Raw genomic sequence first — 20,486 nt, 5'->3', positions numbered from 1 at the left:
CTCGAATGTATACCAACTAGTCCTCCTAAACTTTTTTAAATAAAAATAATTTTAAATTTTTTAGTAATTGTATAAGTCATTTGTATGATGATGTAATTAAGTCATGCATAATAGGTATAATTTCATCAAGTTCAAAATTATAATATTGACTGATCATGTCCAAATAGCAAGATATCTTTTATGATAAATCATATTAATTATGGTGTCTCTATCTAAGTTACTCTAATAAAGAAAAAAAATAGAACATAATTAATATCATATAAAATAATAATATTTATCATAATTTTTTATAATAAATTAGTATTTTTTAAAATATTTAGTTATCCATAAATTTTTTTAAATTTAATTAGAAGGATGAAAATAATTTTGAGTATTTGGTTATCTCAAAGGACCAAAGTCAGTTCTCAAACTGAGGATTCAGATTCAAAAATACTTAGAATGACTTGGACTGATAAGAACTAAAATGAGTTGTACTCAAATAATCAAATACTCTTAACTCAACTACAGTTGATGCTAGCTATTAAAGCATATTTTTAATAGTATTAAATAAAACAAGTTTCAGTAACAAAAAAATAAAACTAATAGAATATGACTGTATAGTCTGTATATTAAATATGAATAACTTATTTTTTGACTCATATTTTAACTCTTTTTGTATTAAATCAAATTTTTTAGATGTATCCATGATATAAAATATTTGTCTCTATGTTCCTTTAGCTCAACATTGTATAAACTAGAATTTTTTAAGATAACATCGCACATAAGTGCAAGGGTATTTTGGATGGCTATGATCTTCTCATCCAATTTTTTTTTTCAAAAGAAATAACAACTTATAGCCTCATTGTGTGTGGGTTTAGGTCATACAATGGATTATTTTTTTAAATATATATATATATAAATAGTAAAATAATATCCATCAAATTTTTTTATAAAAATAAATTAGCATAAAATTATTTTTCTTGTTAATAATATAATTAATGATAAAATATTTTATTTTTATCATAAATTTTTAGAAAAATTGGATGGAATTATTAGCGATTAAAATTTTCATCGCTAATAAAATAATTAATGATGAAATTTTTTCATCGCAAAAATTTTTTTGGTGGAAAAACTTTTTTAGTGGGAAAATGAAAAAAAAATTTATCAAAATTATTAACAATGAAAATTTTTTTCATCATTAATAGTGTTATTAATGATGAAATTTTTTTCATCATAAATAATATTTTTTGATGAGAAATTATTTTTATCGAAATTTTTTTTTTGAATTATTAGCGATGAAAATTAAATTTTTGTCACTAATACATTTATTGGCGACAAAAATTTTCATCGCTAATAGTTCACATCATGTCACATCTCTTCACGCGAAATTCTTTTTCTCCCCCCCTCCCGTTTGCACGAAAACCCCTTTTCCCCATGCCCTCTCTCTCCCCCCTCTCCCTTCTGTCGTTTCCACCACCGTCTGCGTTCGTGCCCTCATCCACGTCCACCCATCGTTGTCCTCATCGTCTACATCCATGTCGTCGTCTGTGTTCGTGCCGTCCGCATCCGTCGGAGGTAACGGTTTAAACGATCTTTCTTTTTTTTTTCTTTTGGGTGTTGATCGAGCCATCGGGGGGTCGGAGAGTGGTCGGCTGGTGGTGGCGGAGACGGGGTTGGTGGCAACTGAGACTGAGCTGGGGGGCAGAGAGTGGTCGGCTAGTGGTGGCGGAGATAGGGCCGGTGGCGACTGAGACTGAGCTGGGGGGCGGAGAGTGGTCAGCTGGTGGTGGTGGAGATGGGGCCAGTGGTGACTGAGACCGGGCCTGTGGGAGGGGGTCTGGTGCCGGAGATGGGGGAGATGGGTTTGGGGGCGGATTTGGCCGGTGGGGGATGGGCCAGGGTGGGGGCGGCCCTGTCTCCATCACCAGTGAGGTGTCGGTCCGGTGAAGATAGAGCAGGGGAGGGGCGGGGCAGGGGAGAGGGCAGGGAGGGGGCGCGGCGGGGGGGAGGGAGGAAGGGAAGAGAAAAGAAGGGAGGAAAAAGAAAAAATGAAAAGAAAAAAAAAAAAAAAAGAAAAAAAAAAAGAAAAAAAGAAAAAAAGAAAAAAAAAAGAAAAAAGAGAAGACGGGCCGAGAAGGGGGTGGCGGTGGTGATGGAGATGGATCCGTGAGGGTGTCGCTGGCGGAGATAGGTCGGAGAGGGGGCGGCCGCGGTGATGGAGATGGGGCTGGGGAGGGTGTCGGCCAAGTGGGAGAGGTACGGCCGGGGGAGACGGGGCCAGAGAGAGTATCATCAATGGAGATGGGCCAAGGAGGGGGCGGTCGAGGGAGATAGGGTTGGGGAGGGTGTTGGCCGACAGAGATGGGGCCGGGGAGAGGGCGGCTGGGGGAGATAGGTCGGGGAGGGTGTCAGCTGGCAGAGACGGCCCGGAGAGGGGGCGGCCGGCGGTCGGTGGAGACGAGGTCGGGAAGGGGGCGGCGGTAGGGAGGGGGAAGGGAAGAGAGAAAGGAGGGGAAAAAGAAAAAAGAAAAGAAAAAAGAAAAAAAAGAAAAAAAAGAAAAAAAAAGAAAAAAGAGAAGACGGGGCTGGAGAGGTGTCGGCCGATGAGATGGGGTTGGGAGGATGTCGGCCAGCGAGATGGGGTCAGGAAGGGGACGGCGTGGTCGATGGAGATGGGTCGGGGAGTAATTTATTTGATTAATAAAATTATTTAATTATTTAATTAATTATATTTTTGCATAAATTTTTTAGTATTACTACTGAAATTATTTAATTATTTGATTAATTATTTTTTATTTTATTAACACAATGCATATTGCTGTTACTTATTATAATTTAATTATTTTATATGCTATTTTGTATGTTTTTTTATTATAATTAAATATAAAAAATATTTTTATTTTAGAAAAAACTCTATTAAAATTTTTGATAAAAAATTTCAATGCAGATTTACTCTTTTTTGATAAATTAAAAATTCATCTTCGAATGTATGTTCAGAGATGGTAGTTAAATTTATTGAGCGTAGATTTTCGTTCAAGAGTCGATCTTCATTGAGATCGACTCTTAGATGTCCGTATTCAACTTTTTGAAAAATAATAATCTTATTATTATTAATAGTTGATATTTTATTTCATTATGTGGTATTCAGTAGTCATCTGTCCACTGTTCTCTGGATATATGGTGGATGGGTGCGTAGCACTATATTCACATCGTATGCTTAGAGAACTATGAGAAGATATTGTCAAATTTTTACAATAATGAAATAAAATATCACTAATAATAATAATAAATTATTATATTTCTAAAGGGATAGGTCACACCTGCTAGTAATGATTTGAAATAGATAGGATCATGCATTTTTACTTCATTAAATTGTGGAAGGATATTTCTGTGTTACTGTTCAGTCTATATTTTTTAATGTGTTGTTTTGTATAAAATAATCTGTGTCTGGATTCGGATGGAATTTTGGATGGAATTCGGATCGCAATTCAATCCGAAATTCAAATCGGGATCCAGTTCGGATGAATACCACTGAATCTTTTTTGTTGTTAATGATTTTCTATTTGTTATTAGATGGATATCAATAAAAGTTGGATGAATGTTAGAGATATTTTTTTATCTGAATATCCAAAAGAATTCAAGATTTTATTGAGTTTGCACGACATAATGCTGACAGTACTAGTCGGATAAAGTATCCATGCAAGAGATGTGTCAATATATTATATCGTCACATAACATTTGTTGAGGAGCATCTGCTACATTATGGTATGGATAAGAAGCATACTTATTGGATATGGCATGGGCAGGATGATTCGAATGAAGTGGTGCGTGATGATGACGATACTGAAGATGATAGTGATTTTGCTGGACCTGTAGTGGTATAGGAGAATTATTAGATGATTTACATCAGGATGCTTTTCAAATGTACGCATGAGTACTACTACATTAAAATAATTCTGATCATGAATATAATATCCGGCTTGAGGTTGAAGGGACTTCTGAACAGTTTGCCAAGCTTATAAGGGATGCACGAGAGCCACTCTATTCAAATTATACAGTAATTCTATATTCTTATTTCGGTATAAATGGTGAGATATTAGTAATAAAAAGATTGATATTTATATCGATCTACACTTTATCAGTATAAATTTTGCACGATATGGTATCAGAATGAGCCGTATATATTAGCAACTCAAGCGAAACAAGTAATATATTTGAAGGATCCAAAGTATCGAGGTAATTGATATGTTGTACAAAAAATAACACCTAGAGGCGTATATGACATACCAACCGATTGAGATGGATGAAAATTCAGATTTATATGAAGAGAAAGCTTTTCAGTAAGAAGAACAAATATTAGTCAAGCTTTTTATTGATGAAGAACTTGTAACGGCACCTTTGAATAGGGCTGATCTGCCGTTCATCAAAGTTGAAGCTAATTTTATATTTAATCTTGATGAGTCGGAGGGCGACGATCAGTTCATAAATGATGATGACATAGAAGATAATACATATATTGATTATTGTGATTCGAAGGAGAATCTACACATCAAGGAAGATATGAATTTTGATGAGTAGATCTATATTATTTGTTTAATCTTCTCTTGCAATAATAATATGTGATATAATTATATTTATTAGAATATAATTTTTTTATTATTATTATTTAATATTATATTATTTATATATCAATTATTGAGATATAGTATCAGGAGACAGACGACGACATTCGCGTTCACAGTCTACCCTGAAGTTGAGGCACTTCACCGATCTCCGTTGCCACCGACTCCATGTCAGAGGGTCCTGCATTGGTAGATTCCAGTGAGGTAGGTCTGAGTGAGACAGATCTGAGTGGTATTATTATATTATTTATGTAATAAAATTTAATTTTTTTATTTAAATAGCTATCATACTATGATTTATTTATTGTTGTTTCAGATCAGTCTTCATCGGTAGTGAGGTGAGGACAAGGTCCACCGAAGAACCTCGCTCTAGAGTGTTGGAGATGCGAGCATCCAAAATAGTGTCTCCGTATCGAGATACCTGCGAGCCGTGGCAGACTGAGCTGGGCATCATATGCTGCAGCTATGCCCCAATGACGCTCTTCGATTAGTGTCATGTTCTACCGGCTCAGAGAGAGATTTTCTACACCACTTATAGGTAAAATAAATTATATTATAATATTTAATTTACATAGTATTCTTTTAATATTTATAATTGATAGGGTATATTCGACATCATTGATTTTGAAGATGATCATGTAAGGTGAGCCATGGACACTCATTTATCATTGCATTTCAAGGATTATCGCCATCACATGCATCAGTATTGGTACCATATGGTGTAGGATCATGGGGAGGAGGCAGCGCGCAGCAACTGTATGACAACATCACTATGGATGATTGGTCTGTCATATGCCGGCATTACGAGAATCTGACATATCAGGTTACACATTCAAACTTCTTTTTTTAGAGTATGATTGAATCATTTATTCTTAAATTAAATTTGTTATTACTAATTTGACTGGTAACTGTACAGAGAAAATATGCCCAAAATGCTGTAATCGGGTGAGATAGATCATACCATATGTGGGGTTCGAAGTTGTTTACTCATCACATGGAGCACATGGTAGATAATTTTTAATTAGCATATAATTTTCTAGTTATTTAAAAAAAATTTAATTAATTATTCTCAAATTACAAAGAGATATTGAGAGTGGCAAGCTTCCTGATAGGATCGATATCTACCAACGGACACACCAGTGACGGTCAGGGGAGTGGATGATGGAGAGCCAGGAGTTCTTTGTAAGTTTTTTTAATTATTTTTTTATTCGCAGTCTGATTTTTATTACAAAATTAAAAAAGCTATAACTTTAATTTTTAGGACCGTATGACAGACATGAGATCCCAGCCTACCCCTGAGGTTTCGACCACACCCACAGATGATGAGATCTGTGATCAGATGGTTGGTACGAGATTTTGTTATGTTAGGATTTAGTATATGGGATCACTGCTCCCTCATCCTCACACTCATCTAGGACTGACATCCATTTTACATGCGAGGCTTGATTGACAGAGATGTAGAGACAGGCTATCGAGGATCGACAGCAGGCTGCTGTGGATCGACAGCAGGCTAAGCAGCGAGCTCAAGAGTTGGCTGCATATGTCGATGAGTATTAGCAGCTCCAGATCTATATGATGGAGTGGATAACGCAGATGGAGCAGACGATACAACCGATAAGGTAGTAGTAGGTCGATCCGAGCTCTTTCGAGTGCTCTCCTTTTCTAGCTCGTTCTCCAGATACCGACACTTGATGGCTTTTTCATATACTTTTTTATTTTTATTTCAAATCGTTTATAATTTTAATTTAATATAATAAATAGTAAAATTTATTTATCAATTTATTATGTAAATTTTTTATTTTAATTTTTAATTTATAAAAAATATTATAAATATAAATTAAAATATATATTCATAAATTATTTTAAAAAATATATTTAAATTATTAGCGATGAAATTATTTTTGATAAAATATTGATCGTCAAAAATATTTTAGTATGATAATTTAATTTTTTAATAAACAAAAAATTATTAAAATTTTATATATAATTAATAGCGATGAAAATTTATTCATCATAAATAATTATTAGTGATAAAATTTTTATCAAAAATTATCATATTTACGACACAAGTTTTACGTCACTAATATTATTTAAATTTAGTTTTTAAAAAATTTGTTATTAAATTAATAGCGACGAAAAATTTTCGTTGTAAAAAAAAATTTTTGTGATGCAAATTTTCATCACTAAAAGTTTTTAAAATTTTATTTTAGAAAAAATTTTAATTAAATTAATAGCGATGAAAAATTTTTATCACTATTAATTTTTTATTTATTAGTGATGTTATAATTCATCGTAAATATTTTTTTTACGATTAAAATTTTTCATCAAAAGTTATTTTTGATAAAATAAAATTTTTTAATGATGAAAATTGTTCATCGTAAATAACTATTATTAGCGATGAAATATATTTTTCATCCTAAAATATTATCAATGATGTGATTATTTGTGATCAAATATTAGCGACGAAAATTTTGTCGCTAATAACTATTACCAATGGAAATAAATTATTAACGATAAAAATTTTTCATCGCTAATAATCTATTTTGTTATAGTGAATTATATTATAACATAATATTGCATCCTAAACCCACAGTAACGGATTTGTATAGCTCAAATAAATAATTTAGGTTTTAACCAATTTAACCTCCTGAAGAAAAATTGAAAGTATATAAAATATACATGCAATTAGAAAAAGTACATGCTACCAGAGGGTCTATCACATGCCATAATAATTTTTCAAACTATTATGCCTCAGAAAATATTTCAAAAATAGCACATTATGTCACATAATTAAAGAAATATCAAAAAATTAATTTTTGAGGACTATCATAAAAAATTAACCTCTTCAAGGATTAAACTGAAGTTTTAAAGTACTATTTTGAAATTAAAAGCTTCAGCTAGGGCTAAACAGTAATATAGAAAATTGTATAAAATAAATATATTCCACAGCAAGGACTAAACTTTAATTTTGTTGGGATTGAAATCAAATTTTGTATTCTATAGGGACTAAAATGCAAAAGATGCCATAAACAAAATCAAGCAAATCGGATTCGAATTTTAGGTTGAAACCCGAAACCCGTTAAGGATCCCTTCTTCCTCACGATGGGCAGTAGAAAGAGGGGGGCCCATAATCGGTGCCCTCCATAAAATCTGGTTGGCGATGGTTGGAAACCAATCGATCGGTGGGCCGCTACCATGTCCTTGACGTCAGCTGCCAGTAGCCGCCGGCAATCAAGGAGAAACCGTCAGTCTATTAAGATTCGACGATCTTCACTATATTTTATTTTATTTATTTTTTTGTTTGGACGACTGAGTGGCTGGCGAATTGCATCCAGCACCATCGTCGGTCCTATTCGCAGCACTGCCTAATCGGATGGATGCCTGTGGTGGCAGCAAAGGAGGAGGAGAAGGGCATGGCAGTGGAAACTGTCGGCCCTCCCTTCTTGTTTTTTTTTTTTGTCTGTTTGGGATCTAAATCAGAATCACCAGCCCCTTACCGTCGGCTCATGCCGGTGGCCACCGAAGCATGGTCCAATAGTGACAGGAAGAAGAAGAGAAGAGGGGACGGCGTAGGTAGATCCATCCCTCTTTTTCCTTCTCTTTTTTTTTTTGATTTTAATCTCCTACAAAAATACTGTATTCTGATACCAATTGTTGAGATTTTCTTAAGATCATATGCAAAAGATTAGAACATAAATTATAAATACATACCTATATTTATCATTGATTCCTAAAACTCGGATGCTCAAACGAACACCGAAGATCAAGTCCTTCTCTCTAACTTCCTCTCAACAGATGGCTATTCGATGGGACAAGTTTGAGAATTAATTTCATGGTATTTATAGGAAGTAGAGAGGGGACCTAGTCAAATCTGAAACAAACTCTAACAGACCTTCCCATCTTGAGCTTAAGTTAGGTTCAGACCTACACTGTGTTGCCTAAACCATACCATCTAATATAAGGTTCACATAGCTCAAAATATAAGGATCACTAACAATATCTGACTTACATGCTTGTCCATCAATCTAGATCATGTAATCAGCCCATTTTTAATAAAATAAAATAATTAATTAATTAATGATAGCTCATACTTAGAAAAATTCTCGTAAGCCCAATTTGTGTTATTTATGATAAGCAGTGCCAAAGACACAGAGAGCCAATATCGTAGGTAAGAGCCCTCATCACTGTTAAATCGGGTCGCACTCCTCGATATATAACAAAAAGCAAAACCTATTCGATTTATATCTAATATATGACATGAACTTTCTGAAAACTCTTTCTCCAACTTTTCTTTTCTCATCCCTTGCACGTCAGGAACCTCGTGCTTCTCTTACCTTCTATCTCATCTTAACCTATTACAAGCATGTTATCACTCACCAAGAAATCAAAGTAAAAGATTGAAATCTTACTCTAACATTTATTATATCTTTATTTTATTTAAAATAATAAAATAAAATGCAACATATCTCCCGCGGCACTCTAGCACTAAATAATGCTTTGGGCACTCATTTGGTGCACGAAGAAAAGAGTTCGGATGTCTCAATCACATGACATTAGGGGAATTGCAACTAATGAAACTTGTTGCAACACGCGTGGATGGTTAAGCGATGAGTTGCAGCTACGACTGTTTCAACCACAACGTCGAAGATTTAATGGGAGGCAGAGGCTATCACATCCGGTCAATAACGGTCCACAGTCATCTCTCTCGCCTAGCCATCTATCCCCAACCAACCTTCTGTAACACGTCGTCCCCAATCTCTTTTGTTACCTCCCCTCCTTCATGGATCCTCCTCGCCTAAATCGCTGGACTGTCACCTCTCTTTTTACCTCTCCTCCTCTTCTTCCATCTTCCATTGGCTAGCTCAAGAGTAGAGCTTTAGTTAAGGTACAAGAGCGCGAGGCGGCGGCGGGATTTGAAGGGGTAAAGGATGGGGACAATTCCACCGGACATGGGAAATCTCGAAACGGCCGTGATTCCACCTTACCAAGGGATGTATTACCCCGTGCAAACCTCGTATAACGCTTACATCTGCGATGTCAAATATCCCATCAAGGTCTCCTCTGATGGCATATGGTTCCATGACAATGCTCTCCACTACCCCCTCCCCGTCCTCCTCCTCCAGTTTGCTCTCATCACCCTCGTCTCCCGTATCCTCTACTTCTTCCTTCGCCCCCTCAAGCAGCCCCGCATCGTCTCCGATGTCCTCGTACGTTTTCCCTTTATTCCACCACCGCATCGTCTTTTACCTGCACATTTCTCGTTTCGATGTACGTAATATATGTACGTAGGTTGGATGCTGTTGTGGATGCAGGCGGGAGTACTTTTAGGACCTCTTGGGTTGTCACGCAACCGAGACCTTATGGCACGTTTGTTCCCCTACAAGTCCATGGCTCTGCTGCGTCTTTTGTCCTACCACGGCATCATGTTCAAGCTCTTCGTCACGACGGTCAAGACGGACCCGGCCATCATAATGCGGTCGGGGAGGAAGGCCGTGGCTCTAGGCCTAGTCAGCCTCGTTGCACCCTGCGGCATCATGGTCGGCCTCGGTTACCTCCTCCTCTACACGCGCGACCTCCACCCTGACGTCGCCCCGGACTCCTCCATCGTCGTCATGGCCCTCCTCCTCAGCACCAGCTCCTTCATTGTCGTCTCCGAGATCCTCGAGGAGATCGGCCTCCTCAACACCGAGCTTGGGCGCCTCGCCATGCTGTCGTCCGTGATCAACAACGCCGTTGGCTTGTTCGCCATCACCATCGTCACCTCCATCAAAAGGGAGAAGCCGCTGCAATCCGTCAGGTCCCTGGGCTTGGGGGCTGCCATCATCCTCTTCACCTTCTTCATCTTCCGCCCCTGGATGCGGTGGGTCGTGCAGCGGACCCCGAAGAGCAGGCCAGTCGGTGGAGGGACCATGGTGGCCGTGATGGTCGTCGTCTCGATGGCCGGAATTGTCAGCGATATCGGCGGCGCCACCTTCATCTTCGGTCCCATTCTTCTGGGGCTCGCCGTCCCCGACGGCCCGCCGCTCGGGGCCGCCGTCGTCGAGCAGATAGACACCGTGGTGTCGGAGGTGCTGATGCCCCTGGTCTACCTAAGTTGTGGCTTGGTCGTCGAATTCTCAGAGGTCAACGACGGTTCTCTTCAACTCCCCGTCGTTCGCTCGACCCTGTGGACGATCGTTATCTTGGTGATAGGCATCCTGGCTAAGCTCGTGGTTACCATTATTCCGGCCCTCTACCACAATTTATCCATCCAAAATGCCTTGATGTTAAGCTTCATGTTGAACTTTAGAGGCATGGTGGAGGTCGCACATATACTCATCTACCGGTTAGATGTATGTATATATACACACACACAAACACACGCATATGTTCACATATATCCACATCCATATATGACTGTGTGTCATGTATATTTCTAATTTTTCTTGTACAATTCCTTCATGCGTGCATTTCATTGCGTTGCACGGCAGCTTGCAAATATGGGTGTATACTCTGCGATGTTGTTGGCGTCGATCGGAGTAACGGCGCTCATCGTGCCGCTGGTGAAGACGTACTACAATCCCCTGGGAGTGAATTACTCTGTGGGGCAGACGATCCAGCACTTGAAGCCCCACATGGAGCTGCGGGTGGTGGCATGCGTGCAGGACGAGAGCGCCGTGCCGAGCATCATCCACCTGCTGGAGGCGTCGTGCGCGGACGGGGGGAACCCGCTGTGCGTCTACGTGCTGCACCTGATGGAGCAGGTGGGTCGGGCGTCGTCCAGCTTCATCAAGCACAAGAACAAGAAGGGCTTCATCAACCCGACTAACATGGATCGCCTCCTCAACGCCTTCATCAACTTCGAGCAGTCCAAGAAGGGGCAGGTACCTGTGCAGCCTTTCACTGCCATTGCCCCCCACCGAACCATGCACCAGGACATCTGCTCCCTCGCCTTGGAGAAGAATGCTGCCTTCATCATCGTGCCCTTCATGAGAGATGCCGGAGAGGATGGCGAGGCCGACCGACCCAATCGAACCATCATTTCCAATGTCCTTTCCCAGGTGTGTGAGAGAGAAATTAACAAACAATAATCACTTGATTATTATTTGATCATGATTAATTCATTAACAGAATGGGCCATTCCTAGCCAGCTTTTGGGTGATATATACACCTATACATGCATTCACTGGTACATTCATTCATCCAAGTTTAGCTATGCTTTACAAATCTAGACAGATATATACATGCACCCACGTGTATGAAAGCTAGCTGAGCAATCGTGATGGTGAATTATATATGATCATGATATCATATATGTTATTTAATGCAGTGCATATATATCATATTGCAGTAAGCTGTAAAATCGATCGATCGAAAGATGATGATTAGTGATGATAATGAATATATTAATTGTTGCTGGCTGCACTGGGTACCGAACAGGCTACCTGCACGGTGGGCATCCTGATTCTCAAAGACGGGACGGTACTCCCCAACCCGACCAACTCCAAGCAGAACATCGGCGTCCTTTTCTGGGGAGGCCCCGACGACCGCGAGGCTCTCTCATACGCCGCCTGCCTGGCCCGCCACCCCAGCGTCCACCTTAGTGTCACCCGCTTCGTGGCGGCAATGGACCAGGACACCGACACCAAGGAGATGGCGTGGGACGAGAAGGTGGTCGAAGAGCTCAAGCGCGAGCACTCCCTCAACGAGAACGTAGTGATCCGGGAGGTGGTCTCCAAGGACGTCGAGAAGACCGTTGCCCAGATCAAGTCCATCGACAACCAGTACGACCTCATCATCGTCGGCCGCAGCCAGGGCTCCAACTGCTTCTTGGACAAGGGGCTGGCGGAGTGGAGTGAGTTCCCGGAGCTGGGATTGGTTGGAGACATGCTCTGCTCCTCCGACTTTGACGGCTTCTTCTCTATCCTTGTCGTGCAACAGCATCTGAAGGCTTGAAACTAAGGGCGTACGTTCACTGACTGGTTTCAATCGGAAGGAAAACAAATGGATTGAAGACCTCCGTGAGAGGTCACAGCTCACTTCACTTAGATGGGAGTAGTTTAGCTAGTCACGCTTGCACGTCATCTTGGAGATGTGTCTCATCTTGTCTGATTCGCCTATAAAGCTCAGAGAAGGAAATTCTAGTCGATCGTGTCTTCCAAGGGGAAGCGAACGGTTAATTCTTTTGTTTTCTGGTAAGAACGTGCACATCATCTTGGAGATGTGTCTCATCTCGTCTGATTCGCCTATGATGCTCAGAGAAGGACATTTTAGTCGATCGTGTCTTCCAAGGGGAAGCGAATGATTAATTCTTTTGTTTTCCGAAAGTACACATTCTCTTAGAAGTTAATTTATAATTATGTTTGTATTTAATATTAACAAATTCAATGGTCAAGTAACTCTAGTAGTTAATGCATGCATCATGGAGACCGCATTGCCTGTTCAGTTGCTTGTGCGTTGCACCGATTTGGAATTTTTTGCCGCTCTCTTCATGATCTCATATCCCTTACATCGGATGCTTCTGTCCCAGACCATCTCAAGACCATTATTTGTTGCATAGCCGATCACATCTGGTACGCGACAATGATTTTATTTTCAACGAAATTCTCCACTCTACTGACCAGATTCTCTCTGCTGCTCTTCAGTCTGCCCATCTTTTCTATGTTGCTCATCGGTCTACTACAGTTCCTAGTGACCTTGATCCGCAGTGATGGGATATCGGCGGTTCAGTGAACTCATGTTGGACTACTACCCACCTTGTCTCTTGGATACTGCCTTCCTGCGATCAGGTCAAGGCAAACTTTGATGCTTCTTGGGCCAACGGAAGAGTTGGATGGAGGTTTATTATCAGAGATCATTTTGGCGCACTCATTCTGGCAGGTCCCTTGTGATAAAATTGAAGAATCTCAAATAAAAATAATAAACACTCTTTTCTTATGGTGGAAAGATGACAAGAAGAATACTTGCTTCACGCACCACAATGGACAAATCACCTTCCTATTTATAGATGCCTAGATGCCTTTTTATATTCCATAGCATTTAATTCATGCATGGAATACTAAGAAGCATTTACAGAATTCTATGTATTCTTCATCTATCAAGAAGCCTATTCCTTTTTACAAGGAGACCTTTCAGATTTCCAAGAGACCCTTTAGTTTTCCAAGAGGTCTTTTAGTTTTCCAAAGTCATTTAATGATAAGTTTAAAATAATCCAACAATTCCCCCCTTAAACTTGTTCATCTTGGTGCTATGATTCCAAGCATCTTCCTCAGCCTTTGATAGTCTTCACTTTTGAGTGATTTTGTGAATATATCAGCAACTTGTTCCTTTGATTTGCAATACACAACCTCCACAATTCCTTTTTTGACTTGATCACGAAGAAAATGGAATCTAGTGTCGATATGTTTGCTTCTTCCATGTTGGACTGGATTCTTGGCTAGCTCAATAGCAGATTTGTTATCAACATTGATCTTTATAGGCTCTTTTTGTGGATGACCCAATTCTTCTAGCAAATTTCGCAACCATATAGCCTCACATACACATGATGCCGCTGCAACATACTCCGCCTCACATGTAGATAGTGCCACAATAGATTGCTTCTTTGAGCTCCAAGAGAAAGCATTAGCACCAAAATAAAAAACATAACCGGAAGTGCTCTTCCGTTCATCAAGATCTCCACCCCAATCACTATCAGAAAAACCAATTAAACTTGCATCATTGGAATGAGCATAAAACATACCATGATCAAGAGTTCCTTTAAGATATCTAAGAATCCTCTTTGCCGCCATCCAATGTGACTCCTTTGGATGCTCCATATATCTACTAATCAAACCAACTCCATAAACAATATCGGGCCGACTTATAGTGAGATAGCGAAGACTTCCAACAAGACTTTTGAAGATAGTCAAGTTCACCTCCTTGCCTTCTCCTTCTTTATTAAGTTTTTCTCCATAAGCCACCGGGGTGTTTACTTCCTTACAACTCTCCATTTTGAATTTTTTTAGAATGTTTCTTGCATATCTCCCTTGAGAAATGAAGATGCCATCTTCTCTGTGCTTTACCTCGATGCCAAGAAAATAGGACATCAAGTCTCCACCCGTCATTTCGAACTCCTTGCCCATAGCTGCTTTGAATTCATAAATCATTTCCTTGCTGCTACCTGTCACAAGAAGGTCATCTACATATAAACATATTATCAAAATATCATCTCCTTTTTTCTTCACATAGGTGGCATATTCATAGGGGCACTTGACAAAGCCGTATCCCTGGAGATAATGATCGATCCGTGTATTCCATGCTCGGGGTGCTTGCTTCAACCCATACAAAGCTTTTCGTAACTTATACACTTTATCTTCCATGCCTTTAAGGATATAACCCTCCGGTTGCTCAATATAAACTTCTTCTTCAAGGTAGCCATTGAGAAATGCTGACTTCACATCCATATGGTACATCTTCCACTTGTGATGAGATGCAAGTGAGAAGATAAGCTTCACGGTGTCAAGTCGAGCAACTGGTGCAAAGACTTCATCATAGTCGAATCCCTTCTTTTGCTTGTAGCCTTTGGCAACAAGACGAGCTTTGTATCTTTCTACTTCTCCATTAGCAGTGTGCTTCACTTTGTACACCCACTTAACGTCTATCGCCTTTTGTCCTTTTGGAAGTGTAGTTAACTCCCACGTATTATTTTTCTCTAGGGCATGGATCTCCTCCTTCATTGCCTTTCTCCATTCAGCTTTCTGCACTGCTTCATCAAATGTTAGAGATTCAACATCAGCAAATAAACAATATAAATCAACTTGTTCAACTGCTTCTGTTTCATCGTAAAGATCATTAAGACTTCTAAATTTTCTTCCATGACTTCTTGTTGATATAGAATGACTTGAAGAAGCCGGTGTAGCTTGTGGTGGTGGAGATGATCTTGCTGGTGATAATATTGGTTGGACAGCCTCCACTTCTATGTTCTCCTCAGCTTCATTATGAAGTGGTACATATTTGGTATGAGAATCTATGCCACTCCAATCCCATACATCATCTTCCTTGAAGACCACATCTCGACTGATGATTACCTTATTTGCCGTTGGATCATACAACTTGTAGGCTTTGGATTGCTCACTGTATCCTATGAAGATGCACTTTTGGCTTCGATTATCAAGCTTTTTTCTCTTCTCTTGTGGCACTTGGGCATAAGCAATGCTCCCAAAAATCTTCAAGTGGCTCACTCCTGGCTTGTAGCCACTCCAAGCTTCCTTTGGTGTCATTCCTTTGATGAACTTTGTCGGACTTCGGTTGATGAGATAGGCTGCACATGCCACCGCTTCAGCCCAAAATTGCTCGGGAAGGTTCTTCTCTTTCAACATACTTCTTGTCATGTCAAGGATGGTCCGATTCTTCCTTTCGGCTACTCCATTTTGTTGTGGAGAGTACGGAGCAGTGAATTGATGTCGAACTCCTTCTTCATCACAATAGTTCCTGAAAGCATTTGACATGTATTCTCCACCTCTATCGGATCTCAAAATTTGTACTTTATAGTTACATTCTTTTTCAACTAAAGATTTAAAATTTTTAAATGTAGAGAGTGCAGCCGACTTTTCTTTAAGAAAATAAACCCACAACATTCTACTAAAATCATCAACAAATGTTATAAAATATTTGTTACCACCATGAGATTCTGGAAGAGGGCCGCATATATCAGTATGCACCAACTGCAATGGTCTCATTGCTTTCCAAGACTTTCCACCTTTGAAGGGAGCTCTTGTATGCTTTGCTAGTGTGCACTTTTCACAAACTTCATTTGGATAATATATATGCGGAAGACCTTTCACCATACCATCTTTAGATAGCAATTTCAAACTTCCAAAATTTAAATGTCCAAGCCTGAGATGCCAAAGCCAAGAAGGGTTCTTGATATCCACTTGCAAGCAATTTTGAGAATCTGTCTTCAAGAGAAGAGGAAACATCCTGTTCTTCGCCATCTGGACACAAGCAATCAGCTTCCCATTCCCATCTCTTAAGGTTAGTGATGACCCTTTCATATGAATTATATAACCCTTCTCCAAAAGTTGGCCAATACTTAGAATATTACTCTTCAAGTCTGGCACATAATATACATTGGAAATAAAATCAGACGTACCATTCTTTTGTTGAATCATGATCTTGCCTCTTCCTTTGACGGGAACTTTAGAGAAATCCCCAAACTTCACATCACCATGCACCCCTTCTTGCAACTCCACGAATAGGTCTTTTCTTCCACACATGTGGTTTGTGGCTCCTGAGTCAAGAAACCACACATTCTTCAAGTCTCCATTTTGTTGGCATGCCAAAAGAAGAGTTGGCTCTTCTTCTTGGTTTTTGGATTCGGAGTAGTTGCTTTGCTCATTGTTCCAACACTCATAGCTATAATGCCCATATTTGTGGCAATTATAGCATTGAACATTGGATCTTGCTTGGTCACGACCTCCATTTAATCTTCTACCTCGACCATGTTCACCTCTTCTACCACCTCTTCCATTGTTGAAATTTGGAGTTCGGCCTCTTCCACCATTGTAGCCTCCTCGACCATGACTACGACCTCGACCACGACCACGATAGTTGTTGCCACCACCTCTTATGTTGCTACTAGCATCTCGAAATGCTTGAGATTGCCCTTGATCCTTTCCTTTTTGATCTTTGGCCTCCACCTTTGATTGAAGTATTTGCTCTGTATTAGCTGCTTCAATTTTATTTTGCTTCTTTTGTTCATGGACTTGAAGTTTACCCATCAACGCATTGATGGATAGAGTATCCACATCATTAGCTTCTTCAATAGCGACAACAATATGCTCAAACCTCGGTGTCAAAGACCGAAGTATCTTCTCTACCACTCGAACATCATCTATCTTCTCTCCATTCCTCTTCAATTGGTTTACGATAACCAATATTCGAGAAAAGTAGTTGAAGATATTCTCCGTCTCCTTCATGGTGGCGACTTCAAATTCTCCTCGTAGTTGTTGTAGTCGAATTCGCTTCACTTTTTCTTCTCCTTTAAATATGATGGAGAGAGTATCCCATGCTTGCTTTGCAGAAGTTGCCTCAGCAATTCTTTCAAATGTCACCTCATCCAAGGCTTGATACAATTGAAACAAAGCTTTCTTGTCTCTCCTCCTTGTTACTCTCAAAGCCTCCTTTTGATTTTGATTGTACCCTCTCTCTTGATCTGGTGTAGGCTCGGTGTAGCCATCATTAACGATCTCCCATAGATCTTGTGAGCCAAACAATGACTTCATCTGGATACACCAATTCCCAAAGTTCTCCTTAGTAAGCTTTGGGATTTGCATTTGCACACCATCACTAGCCATTTCTCTTAGGATCAGTCTTCTCAACAAGACAAGGCTCTGATACCAAATGATAAAATTGAAGAATCTCAAATAAAAATAATAAACACTCTTTTCTTATGGTGGAAAGATGACAAGAAGAATACTTGCTTCACGCACCACAATGGACAAATCACCTTCCTATTTATAGATGCCTAGATGCCTTTTTATATTCCATAGCATTTAATTCATGCATGGAATACTAAGAAGCATTTACAGAATTCTATGTATTCTTCATCTATCAAGAAGCCTATTCCTTTTTACAAGGAGACCTTTCAGATTTCCAAGAGACCCTTTAGTTTTCCAAGAGGTCTTTTAGTTTTTCAAAGTCATTTAATGATAAGTTTAAAATAATCCAACACCTTGCTTCCTCAGTTTCGAAGGCCGAACTCCATGCTGCTTGGGTGGCTCTAACATCTGCAGTGGTCCAAATGGGATTCAATCGCATCTAGCTTGAAGGAGACTTCCTGACGGTCATCAACTGGATTAGTAATAATCTATCCTCCGTCCATCGCTCAGGCATTCTTCTCCCGCTGTGCCCACTGTTAGCTTACATGTGCCACGTCTCTCGATCACTTTGTTGTCTCCCATGCTTTCCGAGAAGCTAATCAACTGGCGGATGCTCTAGCTTCATCTCTAGTGGCTGCCTCCTTCTCCTCTGCTTCTCTGTTTCCCCTTGCCTCTCGTTTACTGATTTTGCCGATATGGTTGGAGTCCAGTTTTTTAGAGGCGGGTGATTTTCTTCTCCTTTGTTTTGGTTCCCTCTGGGGCTTCTTGGCCCCCCTATAAAATAAAATTTAAAAAAAAAAAAAAAGAGAGTAATGTAACTAATATTTAATAAATTGTGTAGAACAAAGAGTCATCTTAAGTAAACTAATTAAGAGTTATATGAACATTAAAGAGTCACTTTTGTATGCATGAAGGATAGTCAGAGAGTCACCCCTCTATCTATAAATAGATGGGTTAGAGCTTTGACAAGAGAAGCCATTGAAAACCTTTTATACTACTCTACCATACTCCAATAAAAATCCCTATTACTTTCCATTAAAAAAAAATTTTTCTCGCATCTTCTTACCTATATTTCCTTATGCACCCAACACTGTAACACATTCACGTATAATATTCCTCGATTAATTAATTATATATTCTTGATACGCATGATCATGCTTTTTTTGATGATATACATGATCATCAATTAATTTCTTTCGTTGAGTTCATATATGTCAATTAAAATTTGTTAGATGCCCATATAATGAGCCTTCTATCTGTGAACACTTCGGACATCTTTGCAAAGAAAATGCAACATCTACCACAGAATTATTGAAAGGAACGGGATCCTTTAGATGGGAAGAGCAATAAGCACCACATTGTGCCAGAAGTACGTGTTGGATTATTTTAAACTTATCATTAAATAATTTTGGAAAACTAAAAGACCTCTTGGAAAACTAAAAGGTCTCTTGGAAATCTGAAAGGCCTCCTTGTAAAAAGGAATAGGCTTCTTGATAGATGAAGAATACATAGAATTCTGTAAATGCTTCTTAGTATTCCATGCATGAATTAAATGCTATGGAATATAAAAAGGCATCTAGGCATCTATAAATAGGAAGGTGATTTGTTCATTGTGGTGTGTGAAGCAAGTATTCTTCTTGTCATCTTTCCACCATAAGAAAAGAGTGTTTATTATTTTTATATTTGAGATTCTTCAATTCTATCATTTGGTTTCAGAGCCTTGTCTTGTTGAGAAGACTGATCCTAAGAGAAATGGCTAGTGATGGTGTGCAAATGCAAATCCCAAAGCTTACTAAGGAGAACTTTGGGAATTGGTGTATCCAGATGAAGTCATTGTTTGGCTCACAAGATCTATGGGAGATCGTTAATGATGGTTACACCGAGCCTACACCAGATCAAGAGAGAGGGTACAATCAAAATCAAAAGGAGGCTTTGAGGGTTACAAGGAGGAGAGACAAGAAAGCTTTGTTTCAATTGTATCAAGCCTTGGATGAGGTGACATTTGAAAGAATTGCTGAGGCAACTTCTGCAAAGCAAGCATGGGATACTCTCTCCATCATATTTAAAGGAGAAGAAAAAATGAAGCGAATCCGACTACAACAACTACGGAGAGAATTTGAAGTCGCCACCATGAAGGAGACGGAGAATATCTTCAACTACTTTTCTCGGATATTGGTTATCGTAAACCAATTGAAGAGGAATGGAGAGAAGATAGATGATGTTCAAGTGGTAGAGAAGATACTTCGGTCTTTGACACCGAGGTTTGAGCATATTGTTGTCGCTATTGAAGAAGCTAATGATGTGGATACTCTATCCATTAATGCGTTGATGGGTAAACTTCAAGTCCATGAACAAAAGAAGCAAAATAAAATTGAAGCAGCTAATACAGAGCAAATACTTCAATCAAAGGTGGAGGCCAAAGATCAAAAAGGAAAGGATCAAGGGCAATCTCAAGCATTTCGAGATGCTAGTAGCAACATAAGAGGTGGTGGCAACAACTACCGTGGTCGTGGTCGAGGCCGTAGTCATGGTCGAGGAGGCTACAATG

At 39.3% G+C, this 20,486-nt stretch overlaps 1 protein-coding gene across 1 annotated transcript; it reads left to right on the top strand.

Annotated features, from left to right (window-relative positions):
- The first annotated feature begins 9,365 nt into the window (after positions 1–9,365).
- LOC105041979 (cation/H(+) antiporter 15) lies at positions 9,366–12,927 on the top strand. Its single transcript, XM_010919063.3, has 4 exons — positions 9,366–9,808; positions 9,914–10,933; positions 11,072–11,641; positions 12,021–12,927. The coding sequence occupies exons 1-4, from the start codon at positions 9,530–9,532 to the stop codon at positions 12,534–12,536; spliced, it is 2,385 nt and encodes a 794-aa protein (XP_010917365.2). The 5' UTR covers positions 9,366–9,529; the 3' UTR covers positions 12,537–12,927.
- The last annotated feature ends 7,559 nt before the right edge of the window (positions 12,928–20,486 follow it).

This window comes from Elaeis guineensis, chromosome 3, assembly GCF_000442705.2.
Source record: "Elaeis guineensis isolate ETL-2024a chromosome 3, EG11, whole genome shotgun sequence".
In the NCBI taxonomy this organism is placed as follows: Eukaryota; Viridiplantae; Streptophyta; class Magnoliopsida; order Arecales; family Arecaceae; genus Elaeis; species Elaeis guineensis.
The sequence above is the reverse complement of the archived record's forward strand: the minus strand, read 5'-3'. Positions and strand labels throughout refer to the sequence as shown.